Source organism: Camponotus floridanus, unplaced genomic scaffold (assembly GCF_003227725.1).
Source record: "Camponotus floridanus strain SB8 unplaced genomic scaffold, Cflo_v7.5 scaffold54, whole genome shotgun sequence".
Lineage (NCBI taxonomy): Eukaryota > Metazoa > Arthropoda > Insecta > Hymenoptera > Formicidae > Camponotus > Camponotus floridanus.
In genome coordinates this window covers 1,007,714-1,028,115 of record NW_020229703.1, presented here as the reverse complement: position 1 = coordinate 1,028,115, position 20,402 = coordinate 1,007,714, and the positions used below count along the sequence as shown (strand labels likewise).

General features: G+C 28.9%; 3 protein-coding genes across 8 annotated transcripts; 2 read left to right on the top strand and 1 right to left on the bottom strand.

The window, feature by feature from the left end:
- The first annotated feature begins 63 nt into the window (after positions 1 to 63).
- On the top strand, positions 64 to 3,216 carry LOC105254217 (TRAF3-interacting protein 1). 2 transcript variants are annotated; one of them, XM_020028345.2, is made up of 10 exons: positions 64 to 377; positions 633 to 750; positions 835 to 935; positions 999 to 1,283; positions 1,533 to 1,918; positions 2,016 to 2,144; positions 2,227 to 2,464; positions 2,589 to 2,714; positions 2,783 to 2,868; positions 3,010 to 3,216. In XM_020028345.2, the coding sequence occupies exons 1-10, from the start codon at positions 243 to 245 to the stop codon at positions 3,158 to 3,160; spliced, it is 1,755 nt and encodes a 584-aa protein (XP_019883904.1). In that variant the 5' UTR covers positions 64 to 242; the 3' UTR covers positions 3,161 to 3,216. The 2 variants fall into 2 exon arrangements, with proteins under 2 accessions (XP_019883904.1, XP_011261052.1); XM_011262750.3 differs by having other exon boundaries at positions 823 to 935.
- Positions 1,475 to 6,048, bottom strand: LOC105254209 (RNA polymerase II-associated protein 3). Of its 2 annotated transcripts, XM_011262739.2 has the most exons (9): positions 5,814 to 6,048; positions 5,316 to 5,438; positions 4,970 to 5,214; positions 4,668 to 4,878; positions 4,301 to 4,582; positions 3,943 to 4,233; positions 3,676 to 3,868; positions 3,470 to 3,600; positions 1,475 to 1,584 (listed from the first exon to the last, which is right to left on the bottom strand). In XM_011262739.2, the coding sequence occupies exons 1-8, from the start codon at positions 5,955 to 5,957 to the stop codon at positions 3,512 to 3,514; spliced, it is 1,578 nt and encodes a 525-aa protein (XP_011261041.2). In that variant the 5' UTR covers positions 5,958 to 6,048; the 3' UTR covers positions 1,475 to 1,584; positions 3,470 to 3,511. The 2 variants fall into 2 exon arrangements, with proteins under 2 accessions (XP_011261041.2, XP_019883910.2); XM_020028351.2 differs by lacking the exon at positions 1,475 to 1,584 and having other exon boundaries at positions 3,400 to 3,600.
- A 953-nt stretch (positions 6,049 to 7,001) lies between these two features.
- LOC105254236 (bestrophin-4) lies at positions 7,002 to 16,687 on the top strand. Of its 4 annotated transcripts, XM_025412654.1 has the most exons (12): positions 7,002 to 7,373; positions 7,888 to 7,992; positions 11,705 to 11,774; positions 11,895 to 12,027; positions 12,341 to 12,617; positions 12,989 to 13,123; positions 13,302 to 13,468; positions 13,538 to 13,695; positions 14,479 to 14,787; positions 14,861 to 15,012; positions 15,240 to 15,374; positions 15,676 to 16,687. In XM_025412654.1, the coding sequence occupies exons 5-12, from the start codon at positions 12,439 to 12,441 to the stop codon at positions 16,517 to 16,519; spliced, it is 2,079 nt and encodes a 692-aa protein (XP_025268439.1). In that variant the 5' UTR covers positions 7,002 to 7,373; positions 7,888 to 7,992; positions 11,705 to 11,774; positions 11,895 to 12,027; positions 12,341 to 12,438; the 3' UTR covers positions 16,520 to 16,687. The 4 variants fall into 4 exon arrangements, with proteins under 4 accessions (XP_025268439.1, XP_025268441.1, XP_025268440.1 ...); XM_025412656.1 differs by lacking the exon at positions 7,888 to 7,992 and having other exon boundaries at positions 7,002 to 7,179; XM_025412655.1 differs by lacking the exon at positions 7,888 to 7,992.
- The last annotated feature ends 3,715 nt before the right edge of the window (positions 16,688 to 20,402 follow it).

Here is a 20,402-nt window from a genome sequence, read left to right as displayed (position 1 = left end):
GAATGAATTTCATTGATCCTTGAAAGAATCTTTTGAATGATCAATCAGAATGAAGGAGACAACATAGATTTATTTGCTCTGATTGGTCAATCAAACTTGAAACGCTTCAAAGTTTTCGTAATGTCAAATGAAACGCATCCATTGATCGTAGTTCTCACGTGGTCGTTGCTTAGCAACCGTTTGACATTACATTGACTGGGATCGTGAGTTATCGTAGAACATGATTTAAAGACAACCATACAATGACGGACGAAGTACGATCCGAAGTGATAAAGAAAACGCAAGATTTACTTGGAAAATATTTCAAGAAGCCACCATTAACCGAGAAATTGCTGCGAAAACCACCGTTTCGCTTTCTTCATGATATTATAACAGCTGTAATTTGTCACATATATATTTATCACATATATATTTACAGACTATTCAACATTTAATATTTTTTTTCTCTTTCTTTTTTGATATAATTTTGTTATATAATTATTTTTATATAATTTATTTATCATCATTCACATTTCACATTTATTTATCATCTATCACATATCTTAAATTTATACAAAATATAGATTTATATAAATCATAAGTTGATTCATATTTAGGACATCTTGATACATATGGATAAAAATTGATTTCAGATTATTAAAGAGACGGGTTTCTTGAAAGGATTATATACCGATGAGGAGTTAAATTCAGATAATATAAAAGATAAAGAGGCAAAGCTTGCCTTTTTGACAAAACTCATTGACGTTGTCAGTGAGTAACTTTAATGTGCTATCATATTTTATTACAAATATACATGTAATTAATATATATAATGTGTTTTAGAATTAATTTCAGGTGCTAATCTAATGGTTAGAGCAAGTAAGATAATTTCTGGTCAAGAACCGACAAAGACAAATGACTTATTGCAAGCTATTGGAAAATGTCTCGATAAAAAAGTAATATATTTTATATCTTTTTAAAGTGAAATAATAACATATTACTTATTATATATATATTAGGTCAGTAGTGTAGAAGCGATTGAACATTATAAAAAAAATTTGGAAAAGAAAAAATCAAAATCTACAATTAAAGATGAAACTTCAAAAAAGCCAGCACCAAGGCAAGCATCGCAAACGAGGAAATCATCGGAGAAAGATAAGATTTCGATGGATCGAAAGAAAAGATCATCTAGTACGGGAAAAGTAGCATCGAGCGAAACAAAGAACGTCAATGATAAAGCAAGAAAAGAGAACAAAAAGGAAAACTTGAAGAATGTTGAGGCTATAGATATTCCACCAGCTGAGGTAAAAAGTTAAAATCTCATTTAAATATTGCTAAAATTTTTGAAGTAAAATGTACCAATTTGTTAGGTAGAATTAAGATTTGTTTTTCTTCACATTATTTGAAATTTATTACTTATTAAGGAAAAATAAAAAAGAAATAATTTCTTAATTCTAAAATTTATTTGCTTTTCAAAAACATGTACTTTAAATTATATATGTGTGTATATGTATGTTGTTTCATTTAATATACCTTATTTTTATCATATTCAGCCAGTTGAAGATAAAGTTCCTACTTCGGCGCAAAAAAGAAGGCCTTCTTCATCTGCTAAAACAAAGCAAAATGCTATAATCTCACCCCATGAACCAATAAAAGAGGAACAGATACAACATCGGAGTTCATCAAGTAAAATAAGACATTCAGCGCAAGTAAGTGGCTCACAGGAGAAAATAGCAAATCTGCCCTCAGAGATGTCTCTGAATAACGAAGAACAAAATAAATCAGAAATAAATCAGATGAGTAATTATAACAAAGAAATTAAGAAAAATGGAGTATCGGAAGAAAATAAGGAACGGCAACAGAGCGCTGAAAAAAAGAGCGAGCAAATGCCAACAACAGAATTTGCAGATTCTCAAAATGAAACAACTACTGAAACGACGTAATATATTCAATTAAATCTTTCGATAGTATCAATATATTTAATAAATTGAAAAGATCAATATATTTAAGTAGATTTAATTTAATGTTTGTTTTAGCGTTTTGCAGCAATCCAATGAAAGGCCTAAAACTTCCTTAAGACCGCCTAGTGCTAGACCTATCAGTGCTAGACCAGCCGCTCCCAGAATAAGAGCAAAGACAGATTTAATTATCAACGAGGAGATACAGTAAGACGGCGATAAAATATTTATTTTGTAAAGAGTTATTTATATTAAAATTATAATACTTTAAATATTTTACGATTTACAGGACACCAATAGGAAATATTAGTGTTATTGTCGAAGACGCAGACTTGAAGGATGATGATGAAGATATGGTAGTCATGGAAACTAAGGGAAGCAGTGGCGATAACTTAGAGAATGGAGATTATAAGATAGACAATCAGCTGATGCAGGAACATGGGCATTTGGTGGCACAAATCTTAGAAACTCAAAGAGAATTAGTTAATACCGACAATGTTGATGTGTTACCGAAAAAAGTGGACATTGTAAGAAGTATTGAAATACGCTATTTATACATTTTTGTGCAGTAATTGTCGTAATTTTTGCAAAATATCAAATAGTCCGCGTTAACGAATATATATATTATTATTAATATATATTTGAATATAGGCATGGGAATCAGGTTCGAAACGCGATCGAGAAGTAGTAGCTAAGGAAATTGACAAATTACGTGGAACAATACAGACACTAACGCGTGCGACGAATCCTCTAGGGAAATTGTTAGATTATGTACAGGTAGTACATTATATGCATATTTTTACATATTAATCAACAGTTTTTTACAAAATCTTCTATGATATCAGGAAGACGTAGAAGTAATGCAGAAAGAACTGTTGGATTGGAAAAGCCAGTATCGCCAGTTAAATGAACAATTGGAAAAGGAACAAAAGTATATATACTATATATAATAATATTGCAAGTTTATATATATGTATATTAACTTGCAATAAAGTCTTGAAAATTTTTTATATATAAATATGGAAGTTAATATTATTTAATAATTAAATTTTTATGGAAATTCTTATTTCAGAGAAACACAAGAAATGATAGAACCTATGAAAGAAACATTAAAAGAAATTGACGACAACATGAAGATGCAATTGGGCAAAATACGTCAAGTAAAGGCACAAATTATGAAAAATGATCAAAAAATTCGACGATTACTTAATGGTAATTTATAGTGCGCGTATATTATTTACTACTGTATATTAGACTGTAAATATTTTTATAGGCTATTGAAAATATTTAATTATTTCATTATAAATTATACAGCTTAGGTATAACATATTTTATGTATAAAATGATTTTGTTATTTTTTCTGTTACATTATTCTAGCATTTGAAAATGTAACATTTGTGTATTTCTTGTAAATATTTAAATATATTTTAAAATATATTTTAAAATATAAATTAAACTTTTGAAAATCTGTATGTTGTGTACTGTGAATACTTATGAATCTATATTTTTCTCAAAAGTTTGATACAACTTACCTACCACAAACTTTTCTTTTTAAGATTACAATTCACATTTTATCAAATTTCATATTTATTCTGCAACTTTATAATTTCTTCTTCAGGTATCTTTTCTAATGTTTTACAATATGAGAACATGACCTTCAAATCTGGAAGTATTTTAAATTCCATATTACTAAGCATCCTAAATCAATTAAGAAAAATAAATATGTATCATTATATACCTTGTTTTTCTAAGTTACTGATAAACATAATAAGAGCTCTAAATCTCTTAACAACACTGAGATCTTTTAAATACGGGAATATAGGTTCTTCCTGTTTCATAAATTCTGTTTTAAGTATTGCTAATATATCACTAAAAATATCACTTTCCATTGAATCTTGAAATATTTTTGGTAAGTTATTTGATGGTATTTGCTGAAAAATTTGATTTTGCTTTCAATTTCTGTATGAGTCATATTTAGTTAATATGTAAAAAATTTATTAATTACCTTTAAATATTTGTACCGAAAATCAGATGAAGTATATCTTCTCCAGTTTATTATAAATTGGACTGCAGTTCTTGGAATGGGAGGTATTTCCATATTTTCGGTAAAATTTACTTCTGGTTTAGATTTTGTAATACTTTCTTCATACTTTGTATTATCAGAGTGTACATTTGATTTGAATTCTAGATGCTGATTTTTATTACATGATGCTTTAATTTCTTTTTTTAAAAAGAAATCATTTTCGAAAGGTTTAGTTAAATCAGCCTCTTGCACAGGTATTCTTATTAATGGTTCCTAATTAATAATAAGATGTAATTACATTACTGCACAAATACTGTGTGACATATTAATACAAATTTACCTTTGAGCGTAAATGAGGAGGTTTTTCAATAGATTCCACAACTTCAACATCATCTTTTTCTGGTAGCCAATCTGGAATGCGTGGATCTCTCTTTGATTCTGTTAGATTTATGGTGTTCGATTTTGCAATAGCTCCTATATTATTTACATTATCCTTTTTATTTTTATTCTCTTTAATATCAATTATTTTTTTATTGGATTTTACATTATCAAACATCTTTTCAGCAATTTTTTTTTCTATCGGTATGTCTTTGGTTATTTCTTCAACAGATTTAATAATTGGCTAAGAAATAAATAAATATATTAATAACAATTTATATATTAATAACAATTTAATTCAAAATATATAATACTAAAAATATACATACCTTTAAGTTTTCAAGTCGTTTATTAATTTGGCTAAGTAAGACCTTTGCTTCTTTATTAGAAGGTTCTAAAGTTAATATTTTTTCTATATCTTCCTTTGCCTCTTTATATTGTTTCAATTCCATTCTTGCTGTTGCTCGTCTATGGTAAGCTTTAACATAAGTTTCATCCAATTCGATTGCAGATGAACAATCTGCTTCTGCTGAATACAAGCTGTAATATAATATAACAAACTCAATAATGATATAAATTGTAGAAATTAACATAATTTGTATTTATTAAATGTTTAAAGTATAAGATTTACTTGTCTTGTTTTAAATAACAAAGTGCACGATTGGCATAAAATATAGCATCATAAGGAAAAATTTTTATTGCTTCGCTGTATGAAGCAATTGCTTTATCCCATTTTTTCTGTTGCACAAAAATATTGCCTTGATCTTTGTGTTCTAATGCTTTGCTATGATCTTTTTCCAATTCCTCTTTAGACATAGTTTCATCACAAGAATCACTAGATTGTCCTTCTTTATCTAATTCTTTGCATGCTTTGTCCTGTCACAATGATAATTATAATAGTTTGTTATAAATATTTCCTCAACTATTTTAAAAAAATCAAGAGAATTCATATAATATATAATATAAATATTACTTACAACATCGAATTTGTCCCATAATGAATAATCATAAGACTTTATTCGTTTAGAATTTTCAGTCTTTTTATTTTCTTTTATTATACATTTTTTCTTATTTTTGCTTCTGATTGGAGGCAAAATATTCTGAAATATATATCATTTATATATATATTTAAGTAAGTTAAATGTATAATCAATATATGCATTACACATATATTTGCCAAAAAATTTAATATTATACATAAATATAAAATCTAAAATTTAAATATCTCAACAATTTTAAAATAAACTTGTAATATAGAATTGTACAAAACAATTTATGTTTATAAGATTTTAAGCACATGTAACATTATTCATTTCACTGTATAACCTTTTTATTATTTTATATATTTTTTAAGATATATATTATTGCATGTTACATATATTATTCGTTTCTAATAAAATATATATATTTTAAAAATAAAATATGAAATAAAAGGATTAATAAATATACCATCAATATTTTGATCGCAAAAATACCTGTCCAGTACGTTCATTCAACAATTCTTGTTCCTTTCGCTTCATTTGCTCTTCCCAATTTTTCAAGTCCAAAAATTCGCTTCGTAAATCCTCTGAATTATCCTTCACCTGCTTTTGCATCAAGATAGATTTATCTAGTTCCATGATAAAACAAGAATTGCTTCGTGTTGTATTTCATACCAGCGAGAAATCTGAGAACAGCCATCTTGCCTCAGCTCACGCATGTCCTGATGCGCTCCCTGAAAAAGCGGACATAAAGCTAAAGATTATTTAAAACAAATGCTCTGTTTTATCTTCAGGAAATATAATCGTTTCCTAAGTTATCTATTCCATTTGATGTTAATGTTCACAAATATGTTACAAGTTGGCACCACGATCTACTTTTTATTCCTTTTAAAAAAATGGCTACAGTCTAATGTGACGAAAATTGCATTCTCGTAAGCGCATCGAAATTTTTTTTTTTAATAATAGATTACATAGATTAAGTCAAAAATAGAAATTTAGATTTATAAAATATCGAAAATATTTGTAAAAAATAAAAAAATATTTATTAATATATAGATAATTAATAATAGATCAATAAAAAATAATTTATGTACATAAAAATAGAAATCTCATGAAATTAAGTACTTTTATGTACAAAATATTTAATACTATTGTGTATATATATATATATATATATATATATATATATATATATATACACAAAAATACTTAATCCAATGATATTTTAACTTTTGTAGTTTTATATCAATGTTTTAAAACATGAAATCGTGAACATTGCATTCATTAATTTAGACGATACAAGAGTTCAAAAAATATTATAAATAATATTTAAAGACATTTTCTAATATTTTTGGTACTTTTTGGATGTTTCTTATACGTATCTTGACGTTATTTGCACTTAGACTAGATTGTACGAATCGGAAATTAGTTTTATTAATTTTTCTCTCATCTATCATCATTGAAGAGACAGATGAAGGACAAGATATATTTCTCTAGAGCGATAGGGTTGATCTCTGAGGGTGATTTTGCACTAGACACCCCCGTCAACAAACAGCTCACGCGCACTTTACGTGAGCTTGACATTCGGCCCTTTTTAGATCTTGGGTAACTGCCATCGGATCGCGATCGCGTCCCTGTAATGTTTAATATCTCGTCGCCTATACGAGAGTATGTCGCGCGTTTCGATTTACTTGCTTGCGACCAGTTCGTCATCGACGAGCGCCAAGTGCGCACCCACGCGATAATGCCTTCCTTCGATACATCTCGAATCGCGATCCCCGTTCGTTTCCATTGACGAGTTTTTGATCCGTGAGACAATCCTCGGAGATCGCTTCGCGATTCTCGTAATCGATCGCGTCAGGTGAAAATTATTTCTGGTGCAATCTGTTTTGCTTCGAATTGATTTCTTCTTTAACAGTTTATGAAGAACTTTAAAACATTTAAATCGCCTATTTGTAAGAGAAGTCATAAACAGCTGCTAAAAGATCTTTCAATTAAACAGAGAATGAGAAAATATATCGATTGAATGATAAAATGTGCATTCAAGATATGCAGGTAGAGAGAAGAAACTTTAACTGTTATTAATTTTCTGCCGAAACTGTGATTTCAAATTATATATTTTTATCATTTTAATATTATTTAGACATTAGAATTCAACAATTTTTTTCTATAATTTATAAGCGACACCGCATATACTTATAATTAGATATAACCATATTAATTTTAGAAGCTGTGTATGTGAAACAATATGATTCAAAGATGTTAAAAAAAAAGATATTGTTAAATAAGTTTCTAATCGTCCTCTAGTGTTTTAATAAATGAAATAAATATTTTTATGACAAGTGTTCCCGCAAAGGAAGAGAATTAAGAAAATTCAGATTGAATTTAGAAATTATTAATAATGCGAAAGAATTGTGACACTGATTAACTGTAACCTTTAATGAAGATCAAATTAATTTTTGTGTCGCTCATATTCAAATTGGCCGTTACTTTAGCCAGCTGATTTCATATATTATACAACCGGAAGGGATGGTAACACATCGGCTCGTTTAATTTTTTTTATTTAAAGCGCGAATGCGAAAACGACAAACACGTTGTGCACGATGAAAAGTGGTTTTATGCGAGAAAGAAGATAATAAATACGTTAGTTATGACTGATAAAATATTTTATACGGTGAGTCAAACTATCATGTTTTCAATTTTTCAGAGTATCTTGCACGACAATAGAAAAACAGATTTCTATATCAAGAGCCATTATAATTACGTATTTATTCGTAAATTATATTATAAATTATGTTTAAAATATATGAGACAAAGTTTGGGATTACGTAATAAAATCGCGTGAATGCGCGAAATACATAAGATATTTAGATGCAAAAAAGTTTGAAAAAATTTATTTATTAATAATTTATATATTTGCTTCTACGAAATTATAAAGATGAGAATGTTTACTTTTTGACATGCAATATTAATACAATGTGGTCAAGACTTAAACATGTAATGTCTAGTTTTACAATTATGTGTTATAAATAAAGCAACAAATGTACATTGTTCATGCTAGAAATTTGCATAAGCTAGTTATAAATAAAATTTTGAAAAATAATTTTTGTATATTATTTGGATAACATTTATAACAATATATATATTCATATGCTTTGTGTTAAACGAATCAAAATTTAGTATTTAAAATTTAACTTTCTTGTTACTATTGCTAAGATTAAATAATTAAGATTAAATTTTTAATTAATAACACACAAATTAAATATAGTTAGTTTCACAAGATTCATACATAATGTCTGGAAAATGATATGATGATGAATTGATATTAATGTTATTGATTAATGCTAATTTATAACATATTAAATCTCTAATTTGAAATCCCACTATTTGCATTTTAAATTAATATTATATTGTTTTCTCATATTAAATTAATAATTAATAAACACACTTTTATTATTTAATATTATAAAAAATATGATTCTTTTCTTTATTTAAATTAAGGCAAACATATTTCTATTTTTAAAGTAATTAAAAGAAATGATTTATTAAATACTTTATTTTCAACATTTTATTTGCATCTTACCCGCATGTTTTTTTCTCTGTATTTACTTTTACAAGTAAATTTACTTATATATACTTATATGATATCATATCTCGAGAATTATTTATTTATTTTTAATAATATTTATTTGTAAAATTTATTAATGTAGCATTTTAAAAAACTGTATTTATAAAATTATATATATAATTTATAATAATCTCGTTTAATTACGTTTAATTCTTTAACAAATATTGTATTGAATAAATTCGATCTTAAATCGATAGCGCCTTCTTCCAGAAGAAATTCTAAATTCCGCATTTTGTCCATGGTCGTGGTTTTCGTCGTGAGTATTTTCGGTAAGGTCGCGCGGAAATATAACGCAACCGTCAGACGATTCGGCGACATTATTCCATACGTGTATTATTAACAGCGTGTTTGTGATGCATTAGCATTATAAGGTATGAATGACTAATAAGATGAAGTTATTATGTCGAAGACGTATCTATTCATGGGATTGAATAAACTTGAGCCAAAAACTCAAAGCGATATATCTCGTGTATTTTATATTATGTAGCTCGTTAGCCAAGAAATGCCACGCGTGTCGATGATTTCGTTAAACGTGAAAAAAATGCGTGTATGTTTGTCTTAATCTGTTGATTTAGATGTAAAATAGTTAAATTACAAGCTAATTACTCCTAAAACTCCTTTAGTACAGATTCACTACATCATTTCAGTGATTACTACTGGACTTGTATTAAGAAAGAGATCAAAATAAATAACAAAGTGATGATTATCATAATATTATGTTTTATTTCTAATTGTTATTCACATTTATGAAAAACTTTTAATTATGATGCAATTATATATAAATCTCAAGTGCATTTTTAAAACTAATTTATATATTTGACAAGTATATAGATAGCAATAATTCTAGGAAAACTTTTATGTTCGAAACATGCATGAAATATATATGCAAATATAAATATCAAATAAAAAAATTATTACCAATTAAATTGATATTTTAAGTATATAATGTCAGATATAAGTCTAAAGGTTTTAAAGAAAAAAAAAACAATATATTGCGCGCAATCACTCTATCATTATATATTTTCCGTGTGAAATAGAAAATTTCTTTTTTTATATATTTTAAAGTATTTATATATAGTATAAAATATTGAAATTTATATATAATATAAAAAGATGACAGTAAAAAGTGCAAGAGACCTCAGATTATCTCTCTGTTAAATACTTGAAAAGCTTTAAAAGTCAAATGATGATAATTAGGGTGCCAAGCACACGATGGCAATTGCCTACATCGTTCTGGCTGCGCTTCGAGATGCATCCTCGAGATATCGATGGACAAAATGTATCCTGAAATGCAGCCGTAAAGATCGCGCGGAAATCTCGTGCAAATCGTGTGTTTACCCAGACACTTCGTGGTTACATCGACGCCCAAAGTTATATTTACCTTCGCATTACTGGCGCAATTCCCGAGAGACAGACAGTTGCTATTAGACATTATTTATGATACGTCCCGCGACAGAAAAAAATGCAGTCACGCCTGGCAATCTTAATTCATTTATCGTTAAGCAATGACGTTTCGTTTGTGACGTATATATCGTTTTTGGCGTCATATGCATATCTGAAGCTCCGTCCAGCTCATAGTTATGACGAAATACACATATAAAACATCAAGAATGATACAGATTCAAATCGCAGTCATAACGAAATTGATACAATATTAACCTGATAAATTAAATAATTGCTTAATCACAAAAAATTTTCTTTTTACACGTGAAACTTATATTTATCTTGTATTCGCTGATGAAGTTTGATAATTAGTGATGTTTGCTAATTAGTGGGAGTTTCATAATGTCTTTATATTTGCCTTATATTCGCTGATGATGTTTAAATGTTTGTTAAATAGCGAAAGTTTCATAATGTCATAATGAGATGACTTTATCTATCTTAGCCTTTATCTCTTAGTCTTTATCTCTGAGTGATAGAATTTTAATATTTATATCTTTTATACAATAAGTGCGCGATAAATCTTTTATACAGCTATGTTTGAACTATGACTCTGATTATTGGCAAAGCATTGGAATATAGGAAACAATATCTAAGTCTGGGTTAGTCCACTTTTAGTCGAGGTTTAGCATTTCGGATATTTCTAGCGAATGATACGATCGCGCATATTACCAATGTCACTGCGATGATCTTGAATCGCAAGAAGATCATCGTTTCTCTTAAATGAATTATTCTTGATAAATTGCTTTGCTCAGATAATTTGGTTTGGCACTTTGAATGATCATAAACCATTTAACAGTCTCATGATTTGGAGGATTAAAACTGAAAGTAATCTATACACGCGATATATCATCTGTGAAAAAATTGTGAAATTGCGTTTTACAGTCGGCTAAATTAATTGTTTATTGGCACAACTCATGCTAAAACTGCGACAACGGTACATATCTCGCTACATTATTAGGCGTACACAAAAGCGCTATAAGAGCTTGCTGACAAAAACAAATGGTTGCTACATGTATTCGTATTATCTAGTGGACAGTAGTCTAGCAAAGTAAAATATAATATTACGATATATATAATTATATTTAATAATATATGTATGTGGTCAATATATATGTATGTATTGACACTATTAAATATAATTATGTATTTTTAAACACTATTAAATATAATTATATGTATTGCAACATTTTACTTTGCTAGATTACTCCATATATATAATTATGTTTAGTATCTTTGTATGTATTTTTAAATATTAAAAAGTACTATTATTTTCACAATTGATATGTGTATTTTAACGATTATTTATCAATTGCAGGACTTTTCTAGCTGTTTGATGTGTTAATGTTATTATACCTGAGGATTCAGTTAGCATTTATTTATAGTTGGTACGTAACTGAACAATAAAAATTTTTAATATAAAAAAATAAAGAATATATAAAATATAAAAAGAATATATCAGTTAATGTTAATTATATATGTATTATTTAACAACTTATTTTTAATAGATATCTTACGATACTACAGTAATTTGGAAATGGCTAATGCTTGGAATGAATTATTCTGCGTTAGAATACAAACCCTTATTTCGGCACAATAGCCGATCTATCTTAAACTAGAAATTACTTAGGTGAAAAACATGTATGTATTTAGAAATAAATTTTCCAACATTTATATTGAAACGAAATTTAAAACAAAGTTTTGTAAGCGTGTTTATTTCTTTTATCCATTGTTCCATTCTATATGAATTAATGTATAAAAAAATTAATTTTATCAAAATAAATTAATTTACAAACATATGATTATAATTAATAAAAATTTTAATATTATTAATAATATAATTTGAAAATTTCTTCAAATATTTATATATTTTATTTTTAAAAATATTTAAATGACTAAACAGTTTACAACTGCATAATTATTGCATCTTATAACTGTATAATTTTATTCTTAGGCTCGATAGGCGAAAATTTCAAGAATTATGAGTAATAATGTGCTCGCGACCACGTCGTTCTCGAGAAGAATTTAGTGGTATTATTGAATGGATAAAAGATGACGGTCTCTTATCAGTATGAGGTCGCCAGTTCCACCAGCGGTGGATTCACTAGGCTTCTGTTTATGTGGCGTGGTTCTCTGTATAAGCTCATCTACAGAGAACTGCTACTTTATTTGCTTCTCTTTGGCACCTTGTCCGCACTTTATCGTTATGCTTTTAATGACGCACAAAAAAGGTGGATACTTCGATATGTTTTAAACATACACATACATTATAAATATACATATATATAAATCTAAAGACATATTATATATATTAATATATATTAATGTATTGTAGAAAAAATAAGAATATATTATTGATTTAGTCAATAAAGTTCAATATAAACATATATGAATGCAATGAGAGAAAAATTAATTTGTTTTATAATGTTAAATATATATATATATATATATATATATATATATATAAAAATTTATTTTTTATATTAATTATTTTAATTATCTCATCATACACATTCATACATATTTATCTCGTTCAAATCTAATTTAGTTAATTTTTTCTAGTAATTTTTTAAGAATTATTGTAATATATAATCCTTTACAGAGAGTTCGAGCAAGTTGTCATTTACTGCGACACCTTAATCAAATTGATCCCGCTCAGTTTCGTGCTTGGATTTTATGTATCTTACGTGGCGCAAAGATGGTGGAAGCAATACAAGGCAATACCGTGGCCTGACAAGTGAGAAAGCAGTTATTAAACAATGCATTTTTAATTTTTAATTAAGTTCCTAATTTTTCAACAATGAAGAAAATTATTTCTGTTTCTCTTAAAAATAAAATTTGCAGGAAACAAATACCAAAAGAATCGATGGAAGAAAAGTGTGTATAATTTTTTGTTTCATTTTTTTCTCCTACAGGGTAATGCATCTCGTGGCTCTCTACATCAGCGGAAACGACGAATACAGTCGGATGCTGCGCAGAGCTCTTATGCGTTATCTGAACCTCTCTTTGATACTTGTCCTACGTTCCATCAGTTCGGCTGTGAAGAGGCGATTTCCTACTCTTGATCATGTTATTGATTCTGGTAAATCACAATAAAAAGACTATTGATCATCGTTCTCTTGGTGATTAAAAATTAATGAGTGTCTTGCAGGTTTCATGACCACATTGGAGCGCGAATTATATCAATCGGTGCCGAGTAGTGAGTTTAACACTTATTGGATACCGAGTACATGGTTCATTAATCTTCTCAAGGAGGCACGCAAGAATCACAGGATACCTGATCCGCAAGGTTTAAAGTTAATTATGGAGGTGCGAATATGAACTCTATATGTATCTCCTAATTATTTGTTTAATATCTTTATAAATTGATGTAAATTTCCTTCATTATTACAATAAAGTACAAAAAAAGAAAAAAAATTATATAAATATAATAAAAATAATAATAACCATATGAGTGTTCTATGTTAAAATGAAACAAATTAATGTTAAAAATTATTTCTAATTTCTATTGTAGTTTGTTTAACTGGTAAAGCAAATAGAATTATTTAAGATTTATTATAATTTTTTGAAAACGTAACTGTCGAACCTCATTATTTTTGTTTCTTTCTGCCGTGTTAAATTTCTTTTAGAAACGCTTATATGATATAAAAGTTTAACACCAAGGAAGTCAATAGCAAGAACGATTAGGTTTTACGACCATCTACTGCGACGATAAGTCGATATATGGCCGATTAGAAATAGTCATAAACTTACGTGTCGCGGCTTATCAACCACGTTTTTATTTTTCGCGATTAGGCACACATGTCTCAAACACATTATGCGTTTGCACATTACAAACAAGTCAATTTTAATATGCACGATAAACTTAATCAGCGAGTATGACGTATGTCATAACGAAATTTAAAAGCAAATTTTTTTTTATTTAACAATTGAATCAATATTTTATTTATACTTTTAATCTCATAAATAGATTTTTTTTAACGACGTGATAATTATTGAGTATTTAATTGTTCAAATATTTTAATGAATCAATTAATAAATCCAAGATTAATTAATCACCTTTTCGATAACAAAAACATATTTATTTTGCAGGAATTCAGCGAGTTCCGGACCAAATGTGGTCTCCTATGGAGCTACGACTGGGTGTCTATCCCATTGGTGTATACCCAGGTAGTGACGCTCGCTACTTATAGCTTTTTTGCGGTCGCTTTAATCGGTCGACAATACATTGACGGTGAAAAGCAATTTCAATTAAAAATAGATAAATATCTGCCGATCTTCACGATTCTGCAGTTCTTTTTCTTTATGGGACTATTGAAGGTAGCCGAACAGCTGATAAATCCGTTCGGAGACGATGACGAAGATTTTGAGTTGAACTGGCTGATCGATCGTCATATCAAGGTAGAAACTGATTAAACTTTATTTTCGGGATATCGTATTTTAAGACATAATTATATTTATATGCGAACGCTAGGTATCGTACCTCGGGGTGGACACGCTGATGAACCGCTGCCCGCCGCTCGTCAAGGACATTTATTACGACTCTGAAAATGTGAGCCTGCCATATACGGAAGCGGCCGCGGCGTACAAGAAGAAAACTTATCGCGGTAGCGTGGCAAATATGACGTTAGTATTTCGTATGTGCTATTTACAACGATATTTGAAACTCTGGCTAGTCGAGTCTATTTATAAAATCACATTGATTTTAATATAAGGTTGTTCTTCTCTCTCTCTTTCTCTTTCTCTCCCAACATGCTTTGCACATTCTCATGAAAATTTTGTCTTGAAAAATCAGGAAATACAGCTTCTATTAAAAATTGTTTTGGGATGATTGATTATTATTGATTGTTTAGGGTGCCTGAAGAAAAACAGATGATGTTCCTGCCCGAAATTTTAGAGGAAGAAGAGGAATATAAGAATATTCCGACACCTCGCACTTCCACTGTCAGTTTAGCAAATCCAAACGAGAGTCCGGTAAACGAAAAGCGGTAAGGATATGGCTCATAATTGTTTCAAAACAATTGTGTAACTATAATTAAGACGCTTGCAGATGTATCATAATTATAATAAAATAAATAATTGTAGTTATTTTAATCATAAAGTCTTATAAATTTATCGTGTTCTTTTTTCAGTCAATTATAAAAAATATGTGTGTGTGTGTGTGTGTGTTTAAAAAACTGTGTTCTTGAAATATGAATAAACAAATGAATATAAACAAATTTCCGTCTCAGGAACTTTCGAAAATAACGCGATACAGGAACTCTATTAAGTTAGACTCGTTTGTTTCAGCCAGATCAGTGGGTCTGCAACATTTGCGAAGATGGCTGGCAATTGTTCCGAAACGGTTGTGCAGCTGGATGCAGATGGGCAAGAGCAACCGATCGAAATGGAACAACGGCACGTCATAACCGAGGCGGTCAAGAAATTCTCCGCTCTGGCGAAGGGCTCGGCGTCTCACACCGGGAAACCCTTTTTCTCGACAACAAAGTTAACAAAGTTGTCTAACAATAACCCAGTAATACATCATCCTTGGCCGAGCACGATGAACATTTCGCGATCTATACCGGTTTCCATGTCGACCGAAGAGGGAAATCCTTGGAGGAAGGATTCGTTCAAGAGTTTCCGTCAATCTTCCACAGATGATTCCGAGGGACGACAACCGAGCATCTCGTCGCAAAGCAACAAAAGTCAGGAGGGTGTCATAAACTCGGCGTTCACCGAGGAGAAGTTGCATGACGTGCCAGACATCTGCGACTGCGATAAAGAAGAATACAATAACTTTGGTTCTCCACATCAGCGTGATGACTCTTACCAGCATTCACAGATTCCAGAACCAATTGATATGCCCGTAATCGGCGGCGAACCGAGTTGTGCGAGTAGTTCGAAGCATCTGATAAAAAGAAATCAATCGATTAGCGATTCTAAAAGAAAAAAGAGCATCCAATGGCCAAAATTATCCGGCAAAGCATTAAAATTTCGCAGAAGAACTACTGATAACATACCCGTGATAGACACGATGATGAGTCGTACCAGCTCAAGCTCGCCGAACTTGAGAAATCTAGAAGAACGGAAGACTGCGCGAAGTGTCAAAATTGATTCTTCTTGCAAAGAAGAAGGCGATTCCAAGCTGTGAATGATGTAATGAGTTAGTGTTTCAATATAATTTCTGCAAAATTTATTCTTAATTTGTGTAAATCTCTTGAAGATAGAAATTTTTTGTTAATGAAATTCTTTCCCACTAAAGAATTCAGTGTAAACATTGGACATTACCCTCTTCTCTCTCTCTCTCTCTCTCTTTCTCTCTCTCTCTTTTTCTCTCTTTTCTTTACATATTATTATTAATTTTAATAATGTTGTGACATCCTTTTGTACGATCTTAAAATTATCTTATTAAATATTGATAGTGCTATGATAAAGCAACTATAAAATTATATTTATGAACGATTTTTGATTATTACATATTTGTTTATAGAATTATCTGAAATAATAATAATAGATAAACAGTACATGTTTTATCATTATGATGACCAGTGATACATAAAATATTCTAGTTATATGTATTTCATAAATTAATTAGTATAGGATTAATTATTCCAATCTTACAATAAAAATTCCTCATTTTCAACGGGGCACCGAACTAGACGTCGCGAATGGATCTTACAAAAATCGATAAGAAATAATTCTCCATGATGAAAATTGTTTCGACTCCTCGGCGGTACGAGCCACGCAACTTTCATTAACGTTTATTATACAGAAGGAACAATGATAACTCTTTTATTAAAACGACAATCTCGTAAAAACTCGAAAAAGAATGTGAGAAAGACACGATGTTTTCGTAACGGTAATTTATTAATTTATTTCTGAATATTTTTCGAAACGAAAAAAAAAATTCGTAAATACAAATATAATTGAAAAAACAAATTATTAAATTCATAATAATTAACTCGCGATTCTATAATATCGAAGGTGATTGTTAAATTTTGTGAAGCTAATATTTAATCGTTGACTTATCACATCAAATCTTCACTCTCTTATTCGACATTTCCTTTATATTTAATTAGCAATATTTAGAATATTATTAATAATTAGAATATTATCTGACGAGAGCGACAGCGGTAAAATTCTTCTGTTAAAATGATAATCTTGTATAAGGACGCGAAGAGAATACGGAAAAACACGGTATTTTCGCAATCATAATTTAATTATTTAAGAATATTCAGTTCCGCGCGATATGGAATTCATAAATAAATAAAGCTAACGGAAAGCATAACATTAAATTTATAATAATTAACTCGCAATTCTGTAACAAAGGCGTCAAATTTTATAATGCTTATATTTAATTTATCATTAATTTAGCATCGAATTTTTATATTTTATATAAAGATTTTCCGAATTTATTAATGACTCTTTGACATGAAAATACAAACAATTACTCTTTTATGAATATTCCAAAAATATATACTACAGAAATAAATACTTTAATGAATTACTATTATATTAATTACTATTATGTAATCATTATACGTATATCATAATTGTATTGTATTTTACAATTAAAATATCAATATTAGATTATAATTAAAATACAATTATAATTATTTATAATTTACTTAACTATTTAAATTTACAATTTATAAATTTGTGATGCTATCAATGTCAATGTAATAATATTCCATTTATTCAAATATTTAATAACATCGGTGTAATAATTTAATATTGATAGCATTAACATTTTGGATTTAATATTATATTTGATTTAATACACACATTTTTAAGTTTTAAAATAAAATATAACATGTTAAGATTTCTTGAACGTAAATATGCAATTTCTTTAATATTTCTGAAAATAATTTTGATAATTTAAATTTCACTTTTAAAACATGTTATATTTATTTTTAGATCGTTTTTAAAAATAAATTCAACTTAATAAAATCATTTTAATTTATCCCTAGAATTATTAGAATATTAAAAGAAAGAATGAATCTTACTTAATAGCCCTAACAACCCTAATATTAATAGAAGAATTCTAATGATTCTACTTATAGCCTTAACAACCCTACTTTCTGATTAACTAAAATTATTCGAAATTGGAGGAATCTATCTCTAATCATCACCTCACCTAATCATGTATATATTTTAGTCTAACCGCGTATCCTAACCGTGTGCCCTAACTATATTCTTCAGGCCAGTTACCTACCTTTCGTTGATCCTGGCCACTTTCTCTCTCGATCTCTAATCAGAGATCGAAAAAGGAGATAATTACTCCTTCTTTTGCCGGATAATTACCGGCAAAAAAGCGTGAAATATTTACGCTTATTTAGCGATCATTTAACGATCGTTCGTTAAATATTGAATATAATTTTATTTTAATTAAAATAAAGCCAAATTACTTCAAATTTTTATAAATTTCTATAAATTATATTTTATAATAAAATATAAAATTTATGTGCGTACTTATCATATTACAAATTATTTAATTAATTAATCATTTGGCTTTATATTAAGTTCAAATAAAGTTTAAAAACAATATCTACAAATAAATTTTACGATGGATGAGCTATGAGCAATTAGAAGAAAGTGCGTATTATAAAAATAAATTAGCATCAAAAATTGATAAAATTGATAATTGTTAATGTGTATCCTTTATTTAATAAATTAGACAAAATCTTTACAAAAAAATCTTTTCTTGATCTCTCTCTTTTTAATTAATATTTCAATATATTTTCGCGATAGATGCAAAGCGTAAGTTCGAAAAAACTTATTAAAATTATTTAATTTAATTTAATTAATTTAATTTAATTAAATTATTTAATTTAATTTATTTAATTTGATCCCTCTAGCTCATCCATTTTAAGACAACGGATTTATCTACAATCTACAATTTACATCTACATCTACATCTGCAATCTCTACAAATCCGTTACCTTAATGTTAAATAAAAGTTTTTTTCACTCACCGGCACTGATGCGCAACAGCGGAATTGTTGTTATCGAAGCTAGTTGTCTGTAACATACAAATATAAAAATCATTTATTCATTTATAATAATGCTCGTAAAATGCAATTAATGTTTAAAAAAATTTTTATCGCGCGGAATTTTATATCCGATGTGTAAAATAATAAGCAGATAAACACGTATGAAAAAATTTTATAAATTTTTGTAACTGTTTTATGAATAGAAAATTTTATATAACTTTCATAAAAATCTTTCACTTTAATTCATTTAAATAATAAGATCGAATTATTGTTCGTTTATAACAAGTTAACGATTTATAACAATTAATTATATAAATAATAATATTCACCATCAGGTTGTTCCGCCGGTGCAGGATGCTTCTCCCAAGCCTCCTCCTCCTCTCATGTTGTTGACGCGCGATACTTTCATCGTCACTCCCGCACTCACGAGCGATATTTTTATATCGCTATTTTCATTATTTTATGCGCGATACTAAACGGCACTCCCGCACTCACGAGCGATATTTTTATATCGCTATTTTCGTTATTTTACGCGCGATACTAAACGGCACTCCCGCACTACTTCGGTATTCGGATTAAAAATTTGGTCGCGCGATGTATATATTTAATATATATATACTTTCAACGACACTTCCGGTTTCGGTACGAGCGAAAATCTCATTTCATTTACGAGACTTAACTTTGAGCCAACAGGTCGGGAGTGCAATGATACAACGAGCAAAGATTAGGCCCGAACCGGAAAGAAGACGAAACGATTGAGGAATAGAGGAAAATAAAGTTCACCAGCTCTTTTTCGCGCATAATTATCCTATCTCGTATCGAACCTGGATCCGCTAAGCATGATTTCAGGTGCTTCGCCCGGAACACGAAGTTTCCCGCAATGCAGGATATGGCTACACCTGGCTGGTAGACGGCAAAAGAAGAGGATACCCACATTTTTTAAATGCTAACATTCAGCAATTTAAAAAATGGGGAGGCAACCCCTTTTACCGAGCGAAAATCATGCTTAGGGGAATCCACTCGACTCCTCGACAGGGTTAAC